The sequence below is a fragment of the Muscardinus avellanarius genome (genome assembly GCF_963383645.1).
Source record: "Muscardinus avellanarius genome assembly, chromosome: 19".
In the NCBI taxonomy this organism is placed as follows: Eukaryota; Metazoa; Chordata; class Mammalia; order Rodentia; family Gliridae; genus Muscardinus; species Muscardinus avellanarius.
Genome location: NC_137805.1, coordinates 12330556 through 12356808, shown reverse-complemented (window position 1 = coordinate 12356808; position 26253 = coordinate 12330556). Strand labels below are relative to the sequence as shown.

The following is a 26253-nucleotide window of genomic DNA, read 5'->3' as shown; positions in this document are numbered from 1 at the left end:
CTCTCCCTGCCCCGGAGTCTCCAAGGGAACAGAACACGGGAATGGTTATGCTGTTCAAGGTCTGCAGATGAAGAAAACTTTTCAGTTTCTAAAAGTACCAAATTTATCAAAATCTTAAAAATTCCCTTCAATGTGAATAAAAGTATATGGAGCCCTTAAAGAAGACTCCAATTCCTAAATACTACAGAATTTCAGATCCTGTCTTCACACCATTAAGACCTGACCAAAGTGCACTGCTTAAAAAATTAAAAAGATACAAGGTATAATTTCAAGTCTTAGGTTCTCACCTTCCATCAAATTATGGCAATACGTCAGGGGAGGTGGCGCACACTTGTAATCCCTGCGCTTGGGAGGCTGAGACAGGAGGGTCACACAGGTTCGAAGCCAGCCTCAGCTACTTAGTGAGGCTCTCGGCAACTCAGTGAGACACCGTTTCCAAATAAAATATAAAATAGGTTTGGGAGTGTAGCCCAGAGGTAGAAAAGCCTCTGGGTCCCCACTGCCCTGTGAGGAGCGCACGGCAAAAGCAGATACGATTAAACCATCCCTTTAGAGGTGACACTAAAGTCCCATTTCTCATAACACAATAAAACCATTCTACAAAAGTAACGTCTTCTTGAAATTCCATTTTATAATGAAGAAAATAAATCTTTCATTTTATTTAACATTCATTCTTAAGTTACAGATATGTCAATACAATCTGCTTCTAATAAAAGAAACCTTAGTGTAAGCTGAAAACATGCAGATACATTTAGTTAAGATCTGTATTTCTAAATAAATTACATGCATGATATATATTAACCAATAAAGAATGCCACTATGAGAATTCAGGACATTTATTTTTCTGCATGGAGATTTAACTACTGTACAACACACACGCAAAACAAACCCATGAAGCAACAGTGTGTAATAGGCAGTGAGAGACACGTAAAATAAGCATATTTTGAAATGCCTACAAACAGGCTTTTTTTTTTAGGCAACAATATTGTCAGTCCTTGACATCTCACACCTAGCACCACAGATGCAGGACTTAACAGTAAACGTGTACAATCTCATGCTTAATACCTAAAGCATGCCTTGAATCCGATTTATACGGTGTGATCTGCTCAGCTAAGTATGCAATGCACACTGCTAATATCTTATACATTAAGTTACCCTGCAGCATTTTGAAATTTTAACATTTATGCAAAACAACTCTTGAAAGATATATGAAACAAGTCCCAAGGCTCACCTCCAGGCTGGTTTGGTTAAGTGGGAAATGGCAGCAGCCTGGAGGTTCATACTGAATAAGACGTGCATGTCAATCCATGTAAAAACACCTGTGTACACGGACGGCACCAGGGCGTGCGGCTGGAATCACCGGTGCAATGCGTGCATCTGAGGTACTTATTTTTTTCATGGTCAGGTATAATTATGCATAGTCATTTCCTCAAGTGCTAACGACTTCAGACCTGATCAGATAAAAAGCTCCATAAGTCAATGAGATATTTATAGAGTTAATTTCAAAGTGCTATACTTCTAATAAAGATTTGTTTAACATTATAGGCTTACATATTTAGTTTAAAATATTTAGCAACCGATACGTTTTCTTATTGTATACAGACTGGTAATTATACCTGGCCAAGTGATCTAAAGAGCAGACTTGAAATTCTTGCAAGAATTGTAGTGAAAGAGGAAAATACTTCATTATTGCTTCATTGGACTGAGAAACCCAAAAGGCATAGACAGACCATGCTCAGTGATGGACGCTCGTTACCAGGTTACGGTGCTGCCCCCAACAGCCCCCGTGAAGAGCGCTACTCATCCTCCACGTTATCAACGCCGTTGGCAGCCACGTGGATGTCAGGGTCCCCGCACGGCGCGGGGGGACCAAAGCGGTTAACAGTGGGGCACAGACAGCTCTTAAGCTCCGGCAGCTCTTGCTTCAGGCGTTCCAGCTGCTCCACTTGGAATATATTTGGCTGTTCAGGCATCCAATCATATATCCTGTAGTGAAACAGACAAATACATAAAATAGTGCAATGTTAGGCTCTGCGTAGGACCTGCCAGACTTAACCCTTTCATGAGAATTTGTTTACAAAATGCCTGGAATGTCCAAGCCAGAGAGTTTTTGTTTTAAAGATGAATCCAAGTATACCACTCCTGGGTATCTTTCCAAAGGGACTGAAATCAGAAAACCACAGTCATGTATGTCGATCCATGCTTATAGCTGCATAATTCACAGTAGCCAAATTGTATCCCTTGACAGATGAACCGATTACAAAATTATGGGATTACAAAATTATGGAATATGCACCCAATGGAATTCTACTTGGCAATCAAGAACAAAATTCCGTCACTTGTAGGAAGCCCGATGGGCCTGGCGAGCACGCGCAGTGAGATGAGCCAGCACAGAGACGGGGGTGTTTTCTCTCAGTGTGGAGGCCGGGAGTAAGCGGACTGCAGCGGGACCTCAGGCCATGGAGGAGAAGCTCCAGCGGAGCCAGGGAGGGGCTTCGGGAAGAGGGAGGTGAGGGAGAGCCAGCGAAGGAACTGCCTCCACCAACCTCATTACCAAGAGAGAACACCCAGGTCAGTCAGCCCCCTATGTGGAGAAGAGGGAGTGAGGAGGGCGTGGGGAGCCCGCCAAGCGCTGTGTGCACGGCGTCACTATCGCTGTGATTTAATAATGTGAAATAAATTGTATTAAATATACATGAAAAATAAAGGTGAAGGTATCGGTTCTACTTCAAAGCGTTGTCTGCACAGTCCTAGCGGCAGCACTGCCCCTTTTTGTATCCCTGATGCAAAAAGAGATGATGGTCAAGCAGCTAAACCTGAAATGGAACCCGTAGCTTACAGTGTCTGAAGTATGGCTGCCCCTGCCAGCAGCGCACGTTACAGATGGGAACCTGGAGGGCAAGAGGAGATGCCCGGCAGGGTCAACGACCCCGCGGCCCTGCAGCGAGCACGGACGAGCCTCTGCCACCACGCACACGGGCACGGAGGGCCTCGAGTCACCCCGTGCCAGGCAGCGGCGCAGGCAGTGCAGGGACATCTTAATGGGTCACAGTATGGAAGAAATGCTTAAGATTAAGAAAAAACAACTTATCAAGTGTCCTACTCCATTAAGATCGGCTGTTACAGTTAAGGGCAAGAACAAGTGACCTCGGAATTGGAGTGGAAGCACCTAGCTCTGTTCTCTCCCCATCTCCTGTTAAAGACAAAGCAAAGGACTTTATATTATTATTATTATTGCAGTACTGGGGATAGAACTCAGGGGCATTCTACCTCTGAGCTACACCCCCAGCCCTATTTTTTATTCTTTATTTTGAAACAGGGTTTCACTGAGTAGCTGAGGGCCTCACTAAGTAGCTGAGGCTGTCTGCGAACCACGATCCTCTGGTCTCAGCCTCCCAGATGCTGGGATTACAAGAGTGCGCCACCACACCCGGCGCAAAAGGACTTTAAAAACACACAAATGTGAGAAAAACTGGAGTGCTGGAGCAACGAGTCAAAGTCTGGAAAGCAGATGTAAGCTAACTACAAGATTTTTGGTTAGCAGAACTGAAAAGACCAAGTCGCAAGCCGATGGTAGGAAAAGCAAGGCTGAGCCTCTTGAACCAGAGGGAAAGGCAGGGAGGGGCAAAGGCCTCGATTGGCAGCAACCTGTCCCTGTCTCCGCTTCCGGCTGGGCGGCCCCTGCGCCGTGCCGGGCTTTGCAAACTAAGCTGCATGTCTTTCAGAATGGAAGACCAAGGACCAAGCAAAAGTTTGAGTATTTTACAAAACCACCACCACTTCCACCAACACCAAGGACAGGACACAGGCCCCGTGCTAAACAGAGACAGCCCTCGCCCCCAGGTCTCTTCCCTCTCTCACCTCCAGGAGTCCTGGCAGCCAGCCCCGGACACCTCATCATCTCAAGCAGAATACAGAGATTCTGAGAGAGCTCATCAGACAAAAAGTAAAGTTCAAAATCTACAGATATCATAAACATAGCCAGAGAAGCCACCAGATGACCCCACAGTGAAGCCCAAGTCAAGGGCCCATTCACATACTCAGAGCTTCCAATAAGCTCTGGAGATCCCACTTACCATGGAGACGGCCTTGGGATTGAGCCTGGGGACATTCTACCTCTGAGCTGCGCACTAAGTTGCAGAGAGCCTCGCTAACTTGCTGCAGCTGGCCGGGGGAACTTGCCATCCTCCTATCTCAGCCCCTCAAGTACTGGGATTGCAAGTACGTGCCCCACATTGGCTATGAGAGTTATCAGGACGGAAGACATGCCGGGTGCAGTGCATGCGCCTGTAGTCCTAGCACTTGGGAGGCCGAGGCAGGAGGATCGCAGGTTTGAGAACAGATTCAGCAAGTAGTGAGACTCTCAACAACCTAGCAAGACCCTGTTTCAAAGCTGAAAATAAAATGGGGTGGGGGTGTAGCTCAGAGGTAGAATGCCCCTGCATTCAATTTCCAGTTCAATAACAACAAAAAGATGGAACACACACACACACACACACACACACACACACACACAGAAGAAAAAGCCCCTCCCTAAACCCAACCCTAATGGCTTCAGAGAAATAGTACTTTAGTCAAATGAGAGGAGATTTTATATACAGAGAAAAAAGTCCTTTCAGAAATGATCCAGGCACAGTGGCACAAGCCTGTAATCCCAGGACTTGGGAGACTGACACACAATGGTTGATTGCCAGTTCTAAGCCAGTTTCAGCAACTCAGTGAGGCTTGTATCAACTTAGTGAGACAGTTTCTAAATAAAAATTAAATAGGGTTGGGTGTGTAGCTCAAAGGTAGAATTCCCCTGGGTTCAATTCCCAGCACCACAAACAAAACAAACAAACAAAAAATCACATTGGCAGAAACTAAAAGCTCAGTTGTGAAAGATAAGGTTGAGGAAGTCTTTCAAGGTGAAACAAAAAGACAAAAGAATTAGAAGTCTGGTACAAAAGATATATAACAAAAATGATTTAATAAAGAAAATAAATCCAGAAAAACAGGAGACAACAATCAGAAAAAATTAGTAAAATGCCTCCTGATTTTGTGGCACAGAGGACTGAATTGAATTCTGCCTCCCCAACCTTTTATTTTTTCTATTTTGAAATAGTGTTTCTGGGTTGCTGAAGCTGGTTTTGAACCTGTGATCCTCACGTCTCAGCCTCTCAAGTACTGGAATTACTGGCATGCACCACCATGCTTGGCAATATTTCCCATTCTATTTTAAAATGATGAAGATTGAACCCATAGCGTTCAACCTCCAAGAAGCACCCCAGCCCTATTTTCTTTTATATTTGGAAACAAGTTCTCACTAGGTTGATGAGGGCCTCAGTAAGTTGCTGAAGCCATCCTTGAAACTATGATCCTCCTGTCTACTGGGATTAGAGGCCTGGGCCACCATACCTGGCAATGTCCCCCTCTTTAGAGGCTTGTATGAACAGACTAAAGGGCAGCTAAGAGGCTGCTCAACCGGTCCAGTAGGACTCACAGGAAGCCCCACCTCCAGGTGAGGTCGGGAGGCAGACTCTCCACCACCCAGAGCCAAGGCAGTACACCGAGGGAACAGGAAGCCACAGGGCTCCACCACGCCCACTCAGCACCAGAGGTGCAAAGCTGCTGGTTAAGACTTAGAAGTCCCGCGTCACTCAGCGGTTGAGCTTCCTAGCGTACGCAGGGCCTGGATTCCATCCCCAGCGCTGGAGGTGGAGAGCACTGACGTTCTACTGGAAGTGATTTCCCACAGAGACTGGGCCAAGCACTCCCGTTCCATGTCCTCCTCTCTAGAGACAGTTCCACTCAAAAGACAGCAAACCAAGAGAGAAAATGTACGGACTCCAGGAAACAGACCAAACACGAAACAGCAAGCAGCTGCTGTGGGAGGGGTGGCAGCGTCCTGCGTCCTGCAGCAGGCCCAGGAGGAAGGCGTGTGCGGTCAGCACTCCAGGGCCACGGCAGCCTGCAGCCCAGCCGAGAGCGCAGGGAGCTGTCGCATTAAATACGCACCGCTGCGTCTCCATCAGGCAGGACGGTGGCCACGGCGGCAGGTACAGCGCCCAGGAGGCCCAGGCCGGCCGCCCAGCGCTGCTTTCCAGCTCCAGCCACAGGCAGACGCCTGGCTGCTGAGCTAGGACCCGCTGGGCCCAATCAGATTTTCTCAGAAAGTGAGGATTCACTACATCCACGTGAGTTGGAAATATCTAAGGAGAGTTATTTTTTAAATTTTGCTTAGGTTAACACTTTCAGATAAACCTATTTCTCTGTACTGGCTTGCAATATAAAATGGATTGGGGTCATGCTGGGCGTGGTGGCGCACGCTTGTAATCCCCGCACTTGGGAGGCAGAGACAGGAGGATCACGCAGGTTCGAAGCCAGCCGCGCACGCTGGCTTAGGAGACCCTGTTTCCAAATGAAAATGTAAAAATAGGTCTGGGAGTGTAGCCCGGAGGTAGAAGGGCTTCCAGGAACCCCAGTACCACCAAAAAAAAAAAAAAAAAAAAAAGGATTGGGGTCAGAGTTGCTAAAGTCACTGCCCTCAATTATTATAGGAGACCCCGGGGATAATGTTCATAGCAGTGCTGTGCTATTATAATAGCAAAAACGTGGCAACAAAGTACATGGTCTTAAATGTCAGAATAAACAACGAAACATTATACAACCATGAAACCAATGGAGAGCATTAACAAAAATATTAACTAATTTTAACAACACAATGGCAAAAGTATATAATTATGGAAAACTAAATGGCATATTGTTTAGGGAAAGATTTAATATTTTTTGTGTGTGGTACTGGGTTTAAGCCCAGGGGCATTCTACCGCTGAGCTACACCTCCAGCCCTATTTTATTTTTGATTTTGAGGCAGTGTCACTGCCTCAAAAGTTGTGGAGGGGGTCACTAAGTGGCTAAAGCTGGCCATGAACCTGAGATCCTCCTGTCTCAGCCTCCCAAATACTGGGATTACAAGTGCCCACTACCATCCCTAGCAAGAAGATTTTTTAAAAGAAAAATTTTATAAGTGGTTATGTCTGGGGGAGGTAAAGGAATGAGATTTATGAAGAGACAAATGGGGTTTCAAAACTATTGCAGGAGCCGGGCGTGGTGCCACATACTGGTAATCTAGTAACGAAAGGATGAGACAGGAGGACTGCAGGTTTGAGGCCAGCCTCAGCGTTTATAAGGCGAGACCCAAAACTACTGCTGGTGTCCACTTAAAACAGGTCCCAGCTGGGCGTGGTGGCACAGGTTTGTAATCCCAGTGCTTGGGAGGCCGAGGCAGGAGGATCGCAGATTTGCAGACAGCCTCAGCTACTTAGTGAGGCCCTCTGCAACTTAGTGAGACCCTGTTTCAAAATAAAGAATAAAAAATAGGGGTGGGGGTGCAGCTCAGAGGCAGAATGCTCCTAGAACTGATCCAACATAGGTCTCTGCTGTTACCGTATTCTTTTTTTAATCATGTGAGCTGACTTAATATTTTATTAAAAAGATGGGATCAATTTACTCTCTGAGGCCAGTATTATCCCTTACACCAAAACTAGACAATTATTTAAGAAAGGTAAATATTAAGTAGGCCTTCCTACTCATCATCACATATGCAAAATCCACAAGTGATATTAGAAAACTAAACACAGCACTTTATACGAGGTACTATATCACAAAAGCATGATTAAGTGCAAAATCTGTGTTTTAACAAATCTCTCCTAAATAATTTAGAGACTCCAAATCACTAATGTCTAAACTTTATAATAAAAAATTACAGCATAAATATGTAATTCAGAAATATAGAGGTAAATACAAAGGAAACCAGCTAGCCAGGCGTGGTAGTAAACACTTGCATTCCCAGGACTTGGAAGGCAGAGACAGGAGGATCGCAGGTTCACACCAGCTGCAGCAAACAGTTAAGACCCTGCTTAAAAATAAAAAGTCCAGGCGTGATGGTGCATGCTTGTAATCCCAGCATTTGGGAGGCTGAGACCAGAGGATCGTGATTCAAGGACAGCCTCAGCTACTTATGAGGCCCTTTGCAATTCAGTGAGACCCGGTTTTTAAAAAAAAAAAAAAAATAGGGCTAGGGGTGTATCTCGGAGGTAGAATGCCCCTGGGTCTCCATTCCCAATACTGCATTAAAATAAATAAATAAATAAATAAAATAGGGCTGGGGTATAGTTTGGAGGTAGAATGCCCCTGAGTTCAATCCCTAGTACAAAAAAAAAATTTTTTTTAATTAAAAACGAGCTGAAAAAAAAATTAGGAGACAGGGATTCAGATAATGAAAGAAATCAGTGTAAGGGGCTGCTGCTTTGTTACTGTACTGTAAGGCTTAGAGAATTGTTTGGAACCCAGAGGCATTCTACCTCCAAGCTGCACCCCTAGTCCAAGTACTAGGATTACAAGCGTGAGCCACCATGCTTGGCCCTGTTTGAACTTTGAAATAACATCTAGTTCTCAGATTACATTTAAAGGAAGGCGACATAAGCTGGGCGTAGCAGTGCACCTGTAATCTCAGTACTTGGGAAGCTGAGACAGGAGGATTGCAGGTTCAAGGCCAGTCCCGACCACTTAGCAAGACTGTTTTAAATAAAAAATAACAAGGGCTGGGGGTACAGCTTAGTAGTAGGGTTCCCCGGGGGTTCGAACCCTACCACCGAAAAACTTTTTTTAAATTTTCATTTCATTAGTTGGAAACATCAATTAAAAGAGCTAAGTGGCGGCACATACTTGTAAATCCCAGTACTTGGGAGGCTGAGACTGAGTCCAAGGTTGAGCTTCAGCAACTTAGTGAGACCCTGTTTCAAAATAAGAAAGATTAAACAGAGGCGCAGGTGTGGCTTAGACGTAGAACATCCCTGGGTTTCATCTCCAGTAACCCTGTCCTTACCACCGGAGCCACAGGCTGCAGTGGCCAGCCTTAGCAAGACCCTGTTTCAAAAAAAAAAGGGCTTGGCCGGGCGTGGTGGCGCACACTTGTAATGCCTGCGCTTGGGAGGCAGACAGTAGGATCGCACAGGTTCGAAGCCAGCCGTGCTGGCTTAAGAGACCCTGTTTCCAAATAAAAAGTATAAAAATAGGTCTGGGAGTGTAGCCCGGAGGGAGAAAGGCTTCCAGGAACCCCAGTACCACCAAAAGGGGGGGAGGGGGGGTTGGGGGTATAAAAAATAAAAAGGGATGGTGGTAGAATGTCCCTGGGTTCAGTCCTCAGGACCAAAACCCAGACTAATTCAGTCAAAACACAAAAATGTGTATATGTGTGCACGCGCCCACATGGTAGTGTGTGTGTGTGTGTGTGTGTGTGTGTGTGTGTGTGTGTGTGTGTGTACACGCACACGAGTGCCCATTTTATTAAGTAAGGCCATTTTCCACTTCTGGATCATTTCATACCCTTCCTCTGAATATAACCCTTTATCACGGCTTTCTCTTAAACTATACCCTCACTTCCCTAAATAAACCTCTTATAATCCTCTACAAAGTGGTAAAGTTTTGTATGACAAAGAATAATATGAACTAAATTCAAAGAAAGTATTTTTTTGTGTTTGTATGTGGTACTGGGAGTGAACTCAGAGGCATTCTATCTCTGGGCTATACCCTCAATTCCACTTTATTTTTTATTTTTGAAACAGGGTCTCATTAAGTCGCAGAGGGCCTCACTAAATTGTTGAAGCTGGCTGAGAACTTGTAAACCTCCTTCTCAGCTTCCCAAGTACTGGGATGACAAGTGTGCACCACCACGCCCGTCTTGGAAGTTATTTCTTTTCAAGCAGGTCTGGTGAGAGTTTTATCACGTCTTCTCTCTGTGGTGCTTCGAGCCTGTGACTCCAGAGAGTGAAGGGCATCCTCTCTAACCCCAAAGTTCTTTACGCTAAAGCACCTGCACCTCTTGCGAATGGCTATTAAATTTAAATCACACCCAGTTAAGCTGATTTTTAAAGAAAGATCTGGCCAGGTGTGGGGACACTTGTTTGTAATCCCAGTACTTGGGAGGCTAAGATAGGAGGATGGCAGGTTCGAAACCTGGCAACTTAGTGAGGCTCTCAGCAACCTTGTGAGACCCTATTTCTAAACTCGGGCTGGGTATTGCTTGGAGGTAGAATGCCTCTGGGTTCCATCTATAGGGCCATGTTAGAAAAAAGAAAAAAAGATCTGTGCAACAAATACTAAGTCCCCCTGTGTGCCACGCTGTCCTTGCCCCGGGCAGTGGCCACACAGTCAGAGGCCTTGCCTTGTGGAACCCCATCCCACGACCTGTGTGCGTCGGGGTGGGCAGGGGTGGCAGGAAGGGACCAGGAGAAAGACAAGTGACCGACGGCGGGCAGGCGCTGTGGTCTTGCAGATGTTGTAAGACAGGGAAAAGCCAGGAAGTGCACTGTAAACAGAGGCTGGAGTCTTTTTCTGAAGAAAAGAAACCAGCAGGGGAGAATGTTTGGGAGAAAGGCCGGAGAGGAAAGAGAGCTGGAGGTGGGGTGGGGAACTGAGGCCTTTTCCTTTTGGATGACACAGTGCCGCGGTCGCAGCGACAGAATGAGACAGGGCGGCGGCAGGAGCAGCCTGTTGGGAGGTGCCCGGCCGAGCATGGGGGAGATAGGCCCGGGCTGAGCCTCGGTCTGTCCGCAGAGCTCTCTGGTCTAATCTGGGTGAGAGAGAGAGTCCTGAAAGACCGAGCAGATGTGTCATCTATGCTAAACCAGGGAGAGCACAGGAGGCAGGTGCGGCAATGGATGTAAAAGCAGAGGGAACAGAGAGCTGAGTCGGAGACACAACACTGGGACCGTCAAGGCAGGAAAAGCCACGGAGAGGCGGTGCGGACAGCAGAGCTTCTGAAGCCCCGCCATGACTTAGCCCGTCCAGCAGGTCAGTCGTGTGAATCTGTGGTGAGCTTCCCAAGCGATTCTGAGATATTTCAAAGTTTGAAAAACCTGACAGACAAATTTCAAGATAAACCTCAGGCCAAACTACAGAATTTTAACTTAACCGAATTTAATTTTATTTATAATTTTATGTGATGAATGCTACACTTTTCCTAACATTCCACGGAAGTTTTCTATGAAAGCCAAGTACCTATCATAAATTAGACCATTGACGCCGAACTCCTTCAGTTTCCTTCTGTTTTCAGGGTCGTTGGTGTCATCGCCCCAGCAGAAGATGACGAGGCCCTTCGCCTTCGCCTCGTGAATGTAGGACGGGTTCCTGAGCAAGTCCTCAGTATGCGCGTTTATCCCCTGAAGAAGAAAATCGAGTTACTTGTGGAAAACTAGCAAGTTTACTACAAGTCCGCAGCTCCCACGCTAGCTCAGTGCTTTCTAGGGCAGGACAGGCAGAAAAAGAAAATGTTAGAACTTGTCTTATAATTTCCCTTTAAAGCATTTTATATGTACACACATTCATAATAGAGTAGTTATGTATGCCTGCAATTTATACGCACACATATGCTGAATGCGTGGTCATCCTCATCTTTAAGAGCTTCCTTGATTATACATTAGTCAAACTTTTAACCATTAGGTGGGTAAAGTAGTATAAAACATTATTTACACTGTTCTAAAACATAAACAACAGAAAATGAAAAGTAAAAATTCAAACATAAGTACCAGGAGATTTTCAAACTGTGCAAAGCTCATTGCAATGGGGGTTGTCCGAGATCTGAGGTCCATGAGTTCTGGGTAAATATCAGATTTCCCTTGAGTCAAAAATAATATGGGGTATTTATTCTGCTTTTGCCGAACCCTAAAAAAGATAATTTAAAAATATTTTGTGGGGAGATAATATCATTTTGAAATTTTAGAAAATATTAAGAATATAAACAAAATTCCATTACTCAGATATCTACCATTATTAACATGTGCTGTCTTTTAGTCAAAACAAAAAAGTTTTTCTGCACAAGAGCTAAAATATTCAAGACACAGGCAATAAGAAAGCCCGCGAAGGCTTATAGTCTGGTGAGGACACAACATGCTAGTTCACAGAAGCAAGGGTGTGAGGCTCTGGGACCCTGGAGGGACAGCCTCCACAGGGGACCCCAGCAAGCTCCCATGAGGGGACCAATCAAGGTCACGCCGCACAACTTCCTGGCTGCCAGCCACCACCTGTCCCGAGTCCTAGCAACATTCTAAGAGTACAGAAGAAATAAACTGAGTGTTACTCACATTGTACAAATATCGGCATCAAACGAGGAAAACACTATTCTCCTCTTCCCAGAGTTTTCTAAGACAGTTTTTAAAATTATATCCAAAAACACATTCATGTCAAAATATGTTGATAAGTTACCATCCCACATTCCATCCTATGTGGAAAAGGAAAATGAAAGTCATTAAACATCCTAGAATAGCAACGCTAGAAAAAAATCTGCAGAGCATCCAGTCCAAGTCACACGATACACATTATTTTCAAATATATTTTACTGTGTTTATTTAAGGTATACCACAGAATGTTAGGGAATACACAGACATAACACAAAGGCTACTAATCAAATCAGGTTAGTGCATCCAGCCCCTCAGGTGTCTCCTCCCCAGCCCACGCCCTGCCGTCTGTTTTGGGGCTGGGAATGGACCAGGGCCTCACACAGTGCACACCCTCCACTGAGCTACGCCCACCCCCACTGGGCTGGCAAGAGCACCTAAAATCCATGCGTTCTGCATGCATCCCATACGCACTACAATTTCTTTAATGAAAAGGGTGAAAAGAAGAAATTATATAAATACTCACCCTTTGTTGGCAGATCCATTTTATTTCTATGTTGAACCCCACATCTTCTGGCAAAGACTCTAAAACCTAGAGTTTCATTTGTTGGTGGTGAAATTTTGTTTTGATTTTGGATAGATGGGAGAATAAGAAAAACAAAACAAAATATAGAATTGTTAAAGCAGTCAGTACAAATTTATTACTAGAAAGGATAAAATGTGTTGTGTCTTCAGTATAAACCACTACCTCTTCTTATGCTCAATCTGACAGCCTGTGCAGTGATTATTACGTTAAATAATAAGGTCAAAGACATTCAACAGCTACAGGAGCAGCTGGAAGCGGTATCTGTGATAACTGGGAATCGCCACCACACAGACAGAGCCAAATGAATCAAAACCCCAGCTGGGCATGGAGGCACTGCTTGTAATCGCAGCATCTGGGAGGCTGAAACAGGAGGATCACGGTTCCCGGCTAGCCTCAGTTTCTTAGCGAGGGCCTCTGCAACTTTGTGAGACCGTTTCAAAAAAAAAAAAAAAAAAAATAGGGCCAGGGGTGTAGCTCAAAGGTAGAATGCCCCTGGGTTCCATCCCCAGTACCACAAGAACATAAACAAACAAACAAAAAAAACCTTTCTCCATTCTTTCCAAAAATCCAAAGTGAGCTGTAAGCATCAGGAACACATGGAGTCTTCTGAATTAAATTCAGGCATGTCCATATACCCACTAAGATGTGATTGTATATGAACACCTAACTTTTAGCTTGTTTTGAAGGTGATGATACTTAACAGATACCTTGATAATTCCCTGAAAATATGTATCTCCAAATGAAAGACTATGTTGAGGGCCATAAGTCAAAATGCTATTATCTGTATAAATGAACAAGTTGTTCGACTGATCTAAAGAATTTATCTGGGCTGGGGCTATGGCTCAGTGGTGGGGGGCTTGCCTAGCATGCACAAGGCCAGATCCCATCACCAGGACTAAAGGGGGGGGGGGCATATATTAAAGAAAGTAATCTGGATACACTGTGATCAGATTACTTTGACAGTCTAACTAGAAAATCAACTTGAAAATATGAGGCTTTGTTATTAATGTACAAAGAGCTGACTTGTTTAGTCTTAAAACAAAATGCCCAGCCAAGACATAAACATGCTTAGGGCAAACAGAATTTGGCAGAGATTACATCTGTACTTGAACTATTTTTAAAAGTTGGAATCATTTAACATGTACGATGTGTGGGGTTAATTTTACAATAGCAAACTGAAGCACACTAATAAGGTTCTTTAGTGGTAAGAACGCGGCCTGGGGACCGGACCCTGGGCTTGCAGCACCAGCTCCACGCATGCAGTGCCTACAGCGGTGTCTCCATCTTGTGCGGGCTTTTCTGTCTTCTTTGCTATACCTATGACCTTATTTATTTAAGGTGCCTGTTATTTATTTATTTATTTATTTATTTATTTATTTATTTATTTATTTGCAACACTGGGGATGGAACCTTTCTATGTCAGGCTACACTCCCAGACCTATTTTATATTTTTTATTTGGAAACAGGGTCTCTTAAGCCAGCGAGGCCGGCTGGCTTCAAACCTGCGTGATCCTCCTGTCTCCGCCTCCCAAGCGTGGGGATTACAAGCGTGCGCCACCACGCCCGGCTGCCTACTATGTTCTTACTGAACTAATGCAAAAACTAGGAAAACAAGGACAAAAGTGTCTATTACTGATGTAAAAGTTGGCACCAAACTTGCAGAAAGATCATCCCTGAGCCAGGCGTGGTGCCCATGCTTGCAATCCCAGCACTTGGGAGGCGAGACAGGAGGATCCGGGTTTGTGGTCAGCCTCAGCTACTTAGGGAGGCCCTGTGCAACTCAGTGAGACCCTGTTTCAAAATAAAGAATAAAAAAAAAAAATAGAGCTGGGAGTGTGGCTCTAAGTATAATGCCCCTGGGTTCTACCCCCAGTACCAAAAAAAAAAAAAAAAAAAAAAGAAAAGAAAAAAAAGAAAAAAAGAAATTCTTTGAGATTAAATGACCGAGATGGCAAGTAAATTTGTTAGCGTGTATGAAAGCAACTTATTGGGCTAAATAAAAGTCAAACATGTAGTATACAATTAAAAATTATTTTCTTCTGTTCTATGATTCAAAAAGGTTGGGAAGGCTGGGCATGGTGTTGCATGCCAGTAATCCCAATATTAGGGAGGCTGACACTTGAGGGTCACAGAATGGAGGCCATCCCCAGCAATTTAGTGAACTCAGGGCACTCTACCTCTGAGCTATATCCTTAGCTATTTTTATTTATTTTCTTTTTGGAGATGGAACCCAGAGGCCTTCTACCTCCAAGCTACACCCAAGCCCTATTTTATGTATTTGGAAACAGGTTCTCACTAAGTTGCATAGGGCCTCACTAAGTAGCCAAGGCTGGCCGTGAAACTGTGATCCTCCTGTCTCAGCCTCCCAAGTACTGGGATTACAAGTGTGTGCCGCCATCGCAGACTGCCATTTCATTTTTGAATCGGTGTCTATGTTGCTGAGGGACTAAGTTTCCAAGGCTGCCTTTGAACCTGCAATCTTAGATTATCAGTGATGCCACACCCTTAGCGACTACAAGCTTGTAAGCCTAGGATTGGGGAGTTGAGACAGGAGGATCACAAGTTGGAAGGAAGCCAGCTCCAGCAACTTGTGAGGCCCTCCTAACCTAGTGAGATCTGGTTTCAAAACAAAGAATAAAAATTCGGGCTGGGAGTGGGACTCAGAGGTAGAATTTCCCCCGGATTCCATCTCTGGTACCACACACATGCACACAAAAATGTTTTAAATGCATGACAGCCATGTGCACTTTGGGGGCTCTAGTGTGACGCCATCTTGTAGATCAAAAATTCTTAATTTACTTTTGACCACTTGAGATTTTCTTTAATGATTTAGTTGGTCTTTATGAATTCCTCAGACAATATACGCATAATGTTTTAACAAAACAATCCTTAGGGATTACTTGTGCCACTTCCTTCCTTCTAAACAGTGTCACATTTTAACAGCAGGTAACGGGCACCGCTCCCATACGTCTCCACAGGAGCGAGGAGGACCCTCGCAGCCCACCTGCATGCTCCTGATGCTGTCCAAGGTTCTTCTCTGGATCTGGTCTAGTTTCGTGCTAGTTTGTGCTTGCAACCTTTCAGAGTGGATGTCTGAAACTGTGTCTAATTTTAAGTTATGAAGCCACTTATTTTCTCTGGATGGAGAATCTCATTTCTTTCCAACAGCTACTTTTAAATAATGTAAAAAGACCTCTCCCAACATCATGTCTTTCTCCCACCCATTTTACCGTGCCCTTTCCTTCCTGTTTATAGAGAGAAATTTGTGAGTTTGCTATTCTTAACAAGTTAACCCACTGACAGGGAATTTTTATTCATTTCAGCAGGTAAGTTACTTTTAAAAACAAGAAACAGCACAATATACCACACAAATATGCATCTTTTAAAACCCCCGTGATGATACGCTTACATTAATCATGTTCTTGATGGTCTTTAGCAGCCATGTTCAAGACACAAATCAATTACTCGGGCGATAGAATTAACGAGAAAGCTTTGCCCTGGTTTTCCTCAGAACTTACCATCTTAAGAGAAGGAAATGGCTGGTTTTCAGAAATGAAGCTTTCTTCCTCAGCCAAAGATTCTGAAATTTTAAATTACAAAAATTTTGTGAGTAAAATGCTACTGTATTGCTAAGATCTTTTACTATGTCCTAATAAAAGAGAGTGGATGCCTGCTAGGAAGTTATGCAGTCCATTCTGTGCGTACCTTTCCGATCTTTCGATTTTAACGCAGTCACATGAGCAAGCTAGAAAATAAGAACACAAAACGCAATTAGGAGGAAAGTGCCTCATTGAAAAGAAATGGCTACTAAACTGTACCACAAAAACCTAGCAAGTCAGAAAGCACCATAGAATATAGAGAGGACTGCCAGGTTAAGAATAAACGATAGCCACTGTTTACATTTTACATGTGCATAAATACACAAAAGACCATGATCAAGTACCCAAGTGGGGGAAAAGAACATAAAAATTAAGTAGTTAGGAAACTGCTAATACTTATTCAACCATCTATTTAGGTATCAATAGGGATGGGAAAGTAATCGTGTAAAATTAGAAGATGAAACAAAAAATACAAAGATCCTAGAAATGAATATATATGTAAAACCAACTAGCACGTAAAAAGGAATTAGTGTCAGTTAGAGACGTGCTACCGCAGACCAGAAGCAACCTAAGATTGTGATGTCAATGGCTCGCCCCTAAGGCTTACAAGGACTTATAGCCTAGCCCCTTCATGAATGCAAAATCAGTGGCATCCAAGAACACTGTTAGAGAAGACAGGTAAATCAGCATAAACCCACTCTCCCAAATTAGAATAGGAATCTAAGGCATACTCTACGCATACTGACTACACAGCCATCCCCATGTACAAAGAGATCTCCACCACATATTGGCAAGTACAAACAGCACTAAAGCCAAAGAATAGTTTAGATTTTATGCTACTGTTACCACCTTTAACAACTGGAGTTGGTCAAATGTTAATTCTTTTACTGGAATTTCAAATAATTCAACTGGATCAGCCTCATATTTCTAAAAAACAAAAAAGGAGAAAAATGGCCCCATTTAATTATTAATTAATGTTTCCACAATCTTGCTTGTAAGCTACAATCTTGACTTACTGAATGACGAGTGATTTCGTAATCATTGCGACCCCGTGCCAGAGCCCTTCTTGCATAACCTCCAAGCTTTTATACTGTCTCTACTTGGGTGTGTGTGATGCTGGCATGGGACCCAGGGCCTTGCACATGCTGGGCAAACGCTCTGCCAGTGAGCCTCCTCGCAGCCCCTGGCTTGGCTTAAAGCAGGCAGGGAGCGCCGGGAGCCACATGGGAGGAAGCTGTGGCGCTGAAGACGCACCCGAGGGCAAGCCAGGTGCCGGCCTCGCGTTTCTGCTTCCTACCGTGCTGTTCCTATTTCACTTGACATGTACCCATGCTACATGCCTGGGAAACCAACATGCAAGTACTACCAAGGATTAATTTGTCAGTTTCTAACTTTCAAATTTAAGTTTAATTAAAATAGCAGCCATTAAAGAATTGCCATAAAAACTGCCCCATTAATACAAGCAATCATATTCAGCAAAAACTCTGATCTATGCTTTCCCACAGGCAAATCTACTCTGTAAGGCTTTACTGCCATACCAAATGGCACACTGCTGTTGCTACCGCTCGCCATGTTAAGGAAGTGAGGTCAAGCACCATCAGTGCATCGTTAACCCAACAACCCACTGCGTTTATGAATACACATGTGTATCCACTCATGTACGCGGGTACGAACCTGTGTTTGCACAAAGTTTTTCTGGAAGGATATACAAGAAACTATTAAGCACAGGAGTGAGATCAAGGAAGGGGGTAAAGAGAGGCTTTTATTTTCATTTCATAGTCTTCCTAATGGACATGAATTGTTTTTATAAGAAAAACAACAGTTCGATAATTAAAATTTAACCAAAAAATATATGCAATTCACTCTTCATTCCCAATGAACTCATGTAACTTCAACCTCAAGCAAGATGGCGAGAACAGGGGTGTCCTTGGCTCCCTCATGAGCTCTCTATGATAGTGTTCTCCACAGCCAAACACCTGCTTCCTTTCTCTTCATTCTTTTTTCACCATCTGAACAGACGCATCTCCTTCCACCCCTATCCTGACTCCACAGAAACAGAAGATTCTCTCTGTAGCTCTCATGGCAACCCAACCTCACAGGACTCTGCCAGCAGGCGGAGCTGGGAGTCTTTCACGGACCATATAATACGGGAAATTAGGTTTATACAAGAAAAATGCTCCTTTTTTTGCTACTAAGGATTGAATCCAGGGGTATTTTACCTCAGAGTGAAACCCCAAGCTGTTTCTAATTTTTAGTTTATTTTTAATTTCTTTGGTGCTGGGGATTGAATCTAGAGGCCCTCTGCCTCTGAGCTACACCCCAGCCTTATTTTTTTATTTTGAAGCAGGGTCTCACTACGATGTGGTGAGGCTGACTATGAACCTGTGATCCTCCTGTCTCAGCCTCCCAAGTCCAGGCGTGCGTCTCCACGCAAGATAAGCACTTTCAGCCTCCCTCTGGCTCCTCTCCTTCGTGCCCTCTTCTCATTATCCCTTTCTCTGCTGTACCCGTCCCTGCTCCCCTTGCCTTCAATCTGCGTCCTCTGAGAGTCCTGCTCTGCTCACTGTAAGATGAGTTCTGACCCTCTCCCCTCTCGCTCACAAGCCTCCCGTGGCTCTCTGCTCTCTGGTCGGCTCCTCCTGCCCTGGGAGCCTCACCTCCCCAGCTCCTAGCCACTTCAGCGTTTCTACCACGGCTCCTCCTGCTTCAACATACCAGAGCAGCCTACTAATTTGAGAAATACTATGAAGCAGAAAAGAAGGGGGCGTACAAACATATTCCTCATCTTCTGCTTCAATGTACTGACAGTGGTGGACTGGTACAGAACCCCAGCGTGTCCTTCTATCAGTGCCATACAGAGGGAAGCCCAATAGGAGATCAACATTCGCATCTCCACATCCTTTAGATATGGTAAGAGCTTTAGCGAGGAAATGGTTAGCAATAATTCACCAAAAAAAGGAATGGATTAACCCTAATAAATGACTAGTGAAATAAGCATCCTGGCTTTTTACAACTTTTCCAAATTTTAAAAGTTTAAAGTAAAGGAATTCCAACATACCTTTTTCATACTCAAACAGCAGGTGAGATCGTGATACACCACAGGCACGAAGTCCTTTGAAAGGTGCACATCGAATTCCACAAAGGCTGCGCCCTGGTGGAAGGAAAGGAAGCAGGTTTTAAAAACACTGTCTGGTGCACAATACATCTAAAAGTACAAGGACACGAGAATCTATTGTAAACCATAAAATTACAGGATTTGTACATAAAAACAAAACGTCCTTGCTAATTCTTTAATACCACATGTCAAGCTTTTTTCTAAGGAGCAATTTATATCTCTTAAAACACTTTTTTTTCCCCCTTCAGGCATGGTAATTCCCGAACTTGGGAGGCTGAGATGGGGATCACAGGGTTGAGGACAGGATCTGAGAAGAGTGACTCTCGGGAACCTAGCAGACCCTGTTTCAAAAGTAAAAATTAAAACAACCAACATGAAAAAAAAATCTCTTTTATAATGCGCAACCTTTTTGTAAAAGCCATCCTCCCCTATTTCATACCCTCTGATTGGTCACCTTAACTGCTTCACTATAGGGCCCTTTCTATAGCTCGACCACTTCCTGTTGCCCCTTTCCTCCTAGTTATTGCTGATTAGGGGAAGCATCTGGTTTTAATTTTCTGTGATATTTCTCTGTGCATGCCGCGTTTCAAATACCGATCCCACTCTTGACAGCCCCAGCTGTGGCCTGGCTACCCGGTGGACTGATCCAGACCTCGCTGGCTCAAGCAGCGGCCTTGCCTCATGGGAGGCCCCAGTTCTGGCCTCGCTGGCCCCGACACTGGCCTAACCCCTCAGCTGGCTACAATCCTGGCCTCGGAGGCCCCAGCACCAGCCTTGTCTCACGGCAGGCTCCAATACCGGCCTCGCTGGCCCCAGCAGCGGCCTAACCCCTCGGCAGGCTCCCATCCCGACCTCAGAGGCCTCAATAGCGGCCTTGCCTCACGGAAGGCTCCGACGCCGGCCAGTGGCCCTGCCACCGGCCTAACCCCTCAGCAGGCTCTGATCCCAGTCTCGGAGGCCCCAGCATCGGCCTTGCCTCGCGGCAGGCTCCGATCCCGGCCTCACTGGCCCCAGCACCGGCCTAACCCCTCTGCAGGCTCCAATCCCAGCCTCGGAGGCCTCAATAATGGCCTTGCCTCACGGAAGGCTCCGATGCCGGCCAGTAGCCCTGGCACCGGCCTAACCCCTCAGCAGGCTCTGATCCTGGTCTCGGAGGCCCGAGTAGCGGCCTTGCCTCATAGCTGGCTCCGATGCCGGCCATTGGCCCTGGTACCGGCCTAACCCCTCGGCAGGCTCCGATCCCAGCCTTGGAGGCCCCAGCACCAGCCTTGCCTCACGGCAGGCTCCGATCCCAGCTTTGCTGTGTGTCTGTCGCTGGCCTCACCCCTTGGCAGGCTCTAATTTGAGCACCCTCTTCGTCCAACTATTTGTCCCACGTTCTCGAGGGTGCGTGGTGGTAGCATTCTGCCTCTGGGGTCATTACTTCAAAGGTTCCAGGTGTAATGCATCAGATCTCTGCCTCCCCTGAGTACTGGCCACTGCCACTGCCACTGCCTCCACCATATCAAATCTTTCCCAAGCTCTTTTTCCACTCTGAATGTTGTCCAGTCTTCCTAAGCATGCGTGATGGTAGCACTCAACCTTTGGTGTAATTTCTCCAAAAAAAAAAATAAGGTTGGTAGGCTCCGATTTCTGCTTCTCCTGAATACAAGTCTCCACCACCAACGTGAAGACCGCTTTCAGCACTGCCTTTCTCCTTGGTCTCCGCTAAAGTCTCTCTCCTTACAGGTGATGTCCAAGATTCTTAACAATGTAGAGAAACAGTCCTCCTTAGCAGGGAATTTTTCCAATAATTCCAGTTCATTTGGTTAAGTTTTGTCTGCATCTCCAGTATCCTGGCATCCGCCACCTCCTTGACCCCTCTCCGATATTTTCCTTTTTTACAGGGTCCTTCCAAGTGGAAAGGGGTTCACCTAGGGGTGCCCCACCAATGCCTGCCCATCCGCCCAGGGTCGGGGAGAGAGGCCCGGAACACAGGGTCCTTCCAGGTGGAGAGGGGGTCGCCAGGGGATGCCACGCCAGCGCCTGCCCACCCGCCTAGGGTCAGGGCCAGAGGCCAGGACCACAGGGTCCTTCCGGGTGGAGAGGGGGTCGCGAAGGGTGCCCCGCTAGAACCTGCCCACCCACCCAGGGTCGGGGACAGAGGCCCAGACCACAGGGTCCTTCCGGGTGGGGAGGGGTCACCAAGGGGTGCCCCGCCAGCGCCTGCCCACCCGCTCAGGGTCGGGGCCAGAGTCCTGGACCACAGGGTCCCTCCGGGTGGAGAGGGGGTGGCTGAAGGGTGCCCCGCCAGTGCCTGCCCACCCGCCCAGGGTCGGGGCCAGGGGCCCAGGCCACAGGGCCCTTTTGAGTGGGTAGGGGATCGCCTAAGGGTACCCTGCCAGCGCCTGCCCACCCGCCCAGGGTTGGGGCCAGAGGCCCGGACCACAGGGTCCTTTTGGGTGGAGAGGGGGTCGCCTAGGGGTGCCCCGCCAGCGCCTGCCCACCCGCCCAGGGTCGGGGCCAGGGGCCCGGACCACAGGGCCCTTCCGGGTGGAGAGGGGGTCGCCTAGTGGTGCCCCGCCAGCGCCTGCCCACCGCCCAGGGTCGGAGTCAGGGGGCCGGACCCTTATCCTTTATTTTGAAACCAGGTCTCACTGAGTTGCAAAGGGCCTTACTAAGTAGCTGAGGCTATCCACGAACCGCGATCCTCCGGTCTCAAACTCCCACGCATGCGCTAACATGCCTGGCTATAGGTGGGCTTTTTGTACACAGCTAAATTGCGGAAACAGAGTGGTAATTCAACTCTGACTCAAAGTTGTAAAACTCATTTCAATTTTAGAGAAATTAAAATATGGAAAATTATCTTAAGATGTATGTTAGTTCATACAAGTGATAAGCATCCACAAACCAAGCTTATTCACTGAACTACTTAGGAAGATGAAGTTTAAGGCATGTGGAGGACACTGAAAGAACTGGAAATGCAAGAGTTTCATTTTGGACCTTGAGGCTTCCTGACAGTACAGAAGAAAAGAAATGAAGGGAGAATAGCAGGCTCTTGATTTAAAATGTCAAACTGAGTTGTGTAAAAGCTAAGCAAGCATGCTAGTGCGTGCCTATAACCCTAGTATTTGGGAGGTCGAGACAGAAGGACCCAAGGTTACGGCCAGCCTCAGCAACTTAGTGAGATCAAAATAAAAAGTGCTGGGGTACAGCTCAGAGGTGAAATGCCCCTGTTTAAATCCACAGAACAAACAACAATGCAATGAAAGGTAACCTAAAACTCGGACTCTGATACCTCGTGATGGGATAAAAAAAGGACGTAGGTGGGCATGGTGGCTCATGTGTGTAAACCCAATACAGACAGGAGGATCTCGGGTGTTGGCCAGCCTCAGCACCTTAGTGAGACCCTACTTCCAAATAAAAAACAAACAGGGCTATTAGTGTAGCTCAGAGGTAGAAAGCCCTTGCATACCACAATAGATAGATAGATAGATAGATAGATAGATAGATAGATAGAAAGAAAGACAGACAGACAGACATACATACACACACAAAAGTTGAGAACTTTAACACAATCTAGTAGGTGGGGTAGAAATTGATATACTCTGAATTTCTATAAAACTACCACCATAAGTATTATTTCCTAAGTGAGTATCTGACTAAGCATAATACTTAGGGAAAATCAGTGTTTTGTGAGAACTTTTTCTTGTCCTAATAACTCAAAATATACTAGATTTTTTAACTGATGCTAGCCGGGCGTGGTGGCGCACGCTTGTAATCCCAGCATTTGGGAGGCTGAGACCAGAGGATTGTGGTTTGCGGACAGCCTCAGCTACTTAGTGAGGCCCTCTGCAACTCAGTGAGACCCGGTTTCAAAATAAAAAATAAAAAATAGGGCAGGAGGTATAGCTCGGAGGTCAAATGCCCCTGGGTTCCATCCCCAGACCCGCAAAAAAAAAAAAAATTGATGCTTATGATTCTATTTTTTTTCATCTCAATCTTTACCATGAATCTAAACACAAGGGCCAAGAGATATTTAGTTTTCACTTAGAAATAGGTTCAAAAACGCACAAGCATTCCTTCTTTTTAGCCTTTTCCCCATGTCTGTGTATGTGTGTGTGTGTGTGTGTGTGTGTGTGTGTGTAAAACTGAGGAATGAATTATTCAAGGGCATTCTACCTCTAAGCTGCATCCTCAGTCCTATTTTATTGTCGCTAAACTGCAGAGGGTCTCGTGTAGCTGAGGCTGGCCTGGACCTGCAATCCTCCTGTCTCGGCCTCCCATCCCAAAGTACTGGAATTGAAGTGTGCATCCTCACGGCCGCAGCCTTTCGGCCCACAGGTGCAGACTGAAGGAGGCTGCCCACGACCACACAGTTCTGTACTTCAACAGTCCAGTTGTTTAAAGGAGGAGGTTACTTACATGACTAGCAGCATTTCTTAAAGAAGCAATAGTATTTTCTTGAACTTTAGCTAGCCTGAAATAAAGAAAAATAATTATCACATACCACAGAAAAAACAAATGTTAAGTGAATTATATTTCAACAATGGAAACTATTTCTTCTCTAGAGATTAACGTTGGCAGCCCTCAAACATGACTGACTACACGTGGCTGGGGTGTGCATTTATCCTATAAATGGCAGGTCTAACGGTCTAACAGTTACATGTCTTTACAAGCTGAATATAGACATAAGCCGTACTATATCTAGCTCATACCACCTCTGTACCGAGTATTTTTTATTTTTTGGTACTGGGGGTTGAAACCAGGAAAGTTCTACCTCTGAGCCACACTCCGAGTCCTATTTAATTTTTAGTTTGAAACAGGGTCTCACTGTGTTGTCAAAGCTGACCTTGAAGCTGCAATTCTCCTGTCTCGGCCTCCTGAGTCCTGGGATTACAAGAATGCACCACCATCCCTGGCTCGTGGATTTTTTTTCTTGAAGACAAGCAAGGTGACCAATGTGGTACTGAGGACAGAACCTAGAGGTATTCTACCTACAATTTACACCCTCAACCCTATTTTATTTTTTATTTTTGGTGGTACTAGAAATTAAACCCAGGAGCATCTACCTCCCAGTTAAACCCTCCAGCCCTACTTTATGTTTACTCTGAAACAGGGTCTTACTAAGTTGAGGAGGGTCTCATTCTCATTAAGTTGCTGAGTCTGGCCGTAAACCTGTGATCCTGCTGTCTCAACCTCCAAGTACTGGGATTACAAGAGTGCACCACCACACCCACCTGTTTTTTATTTTGAAACAGGATTTCACTAAGTTGTAGACAGTCTAGCCTCACCTTGAGTCTGGCCGTGAACCTGTAATCCTCCTCTCTCAGCCTCCCAAGTACTAGGAATTACAAGTATGTGCCATCACCTCCAGCTAATTTTGTTTTTGAAAGAGGGCTTCACTTCTCATCGACCTAGCAAGATTCTATTTTAAAATAAAACTGTGAAATAGGGCTGAGGGTGTACTTTGGAGGTAGTGTCTGTATTGGATTTATAGGAGGAGGAAGAGGAGGAGGAGGAGGGAAAAAGGAAGAGAAGAAAAGAGAAAAGAAAAAAAAAAGTCTCACTAGGCTGCTCAGGATGGCCTGGAACCTACAATCCACCTACCTGTCTCAGTTTCCCAAATGCTGGGAGTATACCAGCACACCTGGCCTAATCATCCTTTTTAATGGGGGGTCGGGGTGGGGGGTGGGGAGGAAGAGAGGCAGAAATTCCTTCCTTGAAATGAAGCCTCCAGGTGATTTAATAAGGGAAGACTGTAAGGGAATGAGAAGACTGACACACCAAAATGGCAAAAGTATGAAGACACTAAGAACAAGACTTAAAAGGTCACAATGACCATCTCAGATACTATCACAGCATCACTTAAAATAAGAGATGACTCTGCCATAGAAGCCCACGGCAATGAGCCATGGCACTGGGATTAAATAAACTTCAAACTGGGAGAGACCAGGTTGAGATTATTGAGATGAAAGGGGTCATCGTTGTGATGAGGTCACGTTTGAACTAAAACGTCCCAAGCTTACATACACTTAATCAGAACTGAGGATGTTGGAGCAGAAAGGAACCAAACCCATCCATTTTACAGATGAGGAGTCTGGGACCTAAAGAGCGCAACAGGCCCAAACCAAGGAGTGTGGCGGACCCCAGAGGCCAGCACAGCTCTCTGCATCGAGATTTCCCTCCTCGATTTATACTTTTAACATCTTTCTCATCACTAACTCAGTATAGTATTAAAAGACTAACAACAAGCTTGAGTTGATCTCTATTATTATTATTATTATTATTAGTGTGTGTGTGTGTGTTTGTGTGTGTTACTGGAGACTGAACTTGAGCATTCTACCTCTGAGCTTCACTCTCAGCCCTATTTTTTTTTTTTTTTTTGGTGGTACTGGGGTTCCTGGAAGCCCTTCTATATCCGGGCTACACTCCCAGACCCATTTTTTTTTAGTTTTGGAAACAGGGTCTCTTAAGCCAGCGCGCACGGCTGGCTTCGAACCTGCGCGATCCTCCTGTCTCCGCCTCCCAAGCGCGGGGATGACAAGCGTGCGCCACCACGCCCGGCCTCAGCCCTATTTTTATTTGAATTTTGAAACAGGGTCTCGCTAGGTTGCTGAGATTCTCACTACTTGCTGAAGTTGTCCTCACACCTGTGATTCCCAAGTACAGGGATTACAGGCCTACTCCATCATGACCAACTCATCTCTAATCATTTCGAAATGGCAATGGCTACTGTCAGTTACTTGGTTCCCAGACCCATAACGCACTATCTGGCCTCCAGGGGGTGAGCCAGTGAGCCCTTATCGAGCACAGGC

General features: G+C 45.6%; 1 protein-coding gene across 1 annotated transcript in view; it reads right to left on the bottom strand.

Moving 5' to 3' along the window:
- Positions 1 to 1796: 1796 nt before the first annotated feature.
- Positions 1797 to 26253, bottom strand: part of GPCPD1 (glycerophosphocholine phosphodiesterase 1) — a gene marked incomplete at both ends in the record, with an annotated part of 53780 nt that continues 29323 nt past the window's right edge. The window contains 11 exons of the mRNA XM_080716420.1: positions 1797 to 1986; positions 11042 to 11202; positions 11569 to 11704; positions 12124 to 12260; positions 12683 to 12748; positions 16261 to 16322; positions 16448 to 16487; positions 17191 to 17268; positions 18016 to 18036; positions 19400 to 19492; positions 23861 to 23915. Coding sequence (XP_080572546.1) covers positions 1797 to 1986; positions 11042 to 11202; positions 11569 to 11704; positions 12124 to 12260; positions 12683 to 12748; positions 16261 to 16322; positions 16448 to 16487; positions 17191 to 17268; positions 18016 to 18036; positions 19400 to 19492; positions 23861 to 23915 — 1039 coding nt within the window. The remainder of the gene's footprint in view (positions 1987 to 11041; positions 11203 to 11568; positions 11705 to 12123; positions 12261 to 12682; positions 12749 to 16260; positions 16323 to 16447; positions 16488 to 17190; positions 17269 to 18015; positions 18037 to 19399; positions 19493 to 23860; positions 23916 to 26253) is intronic.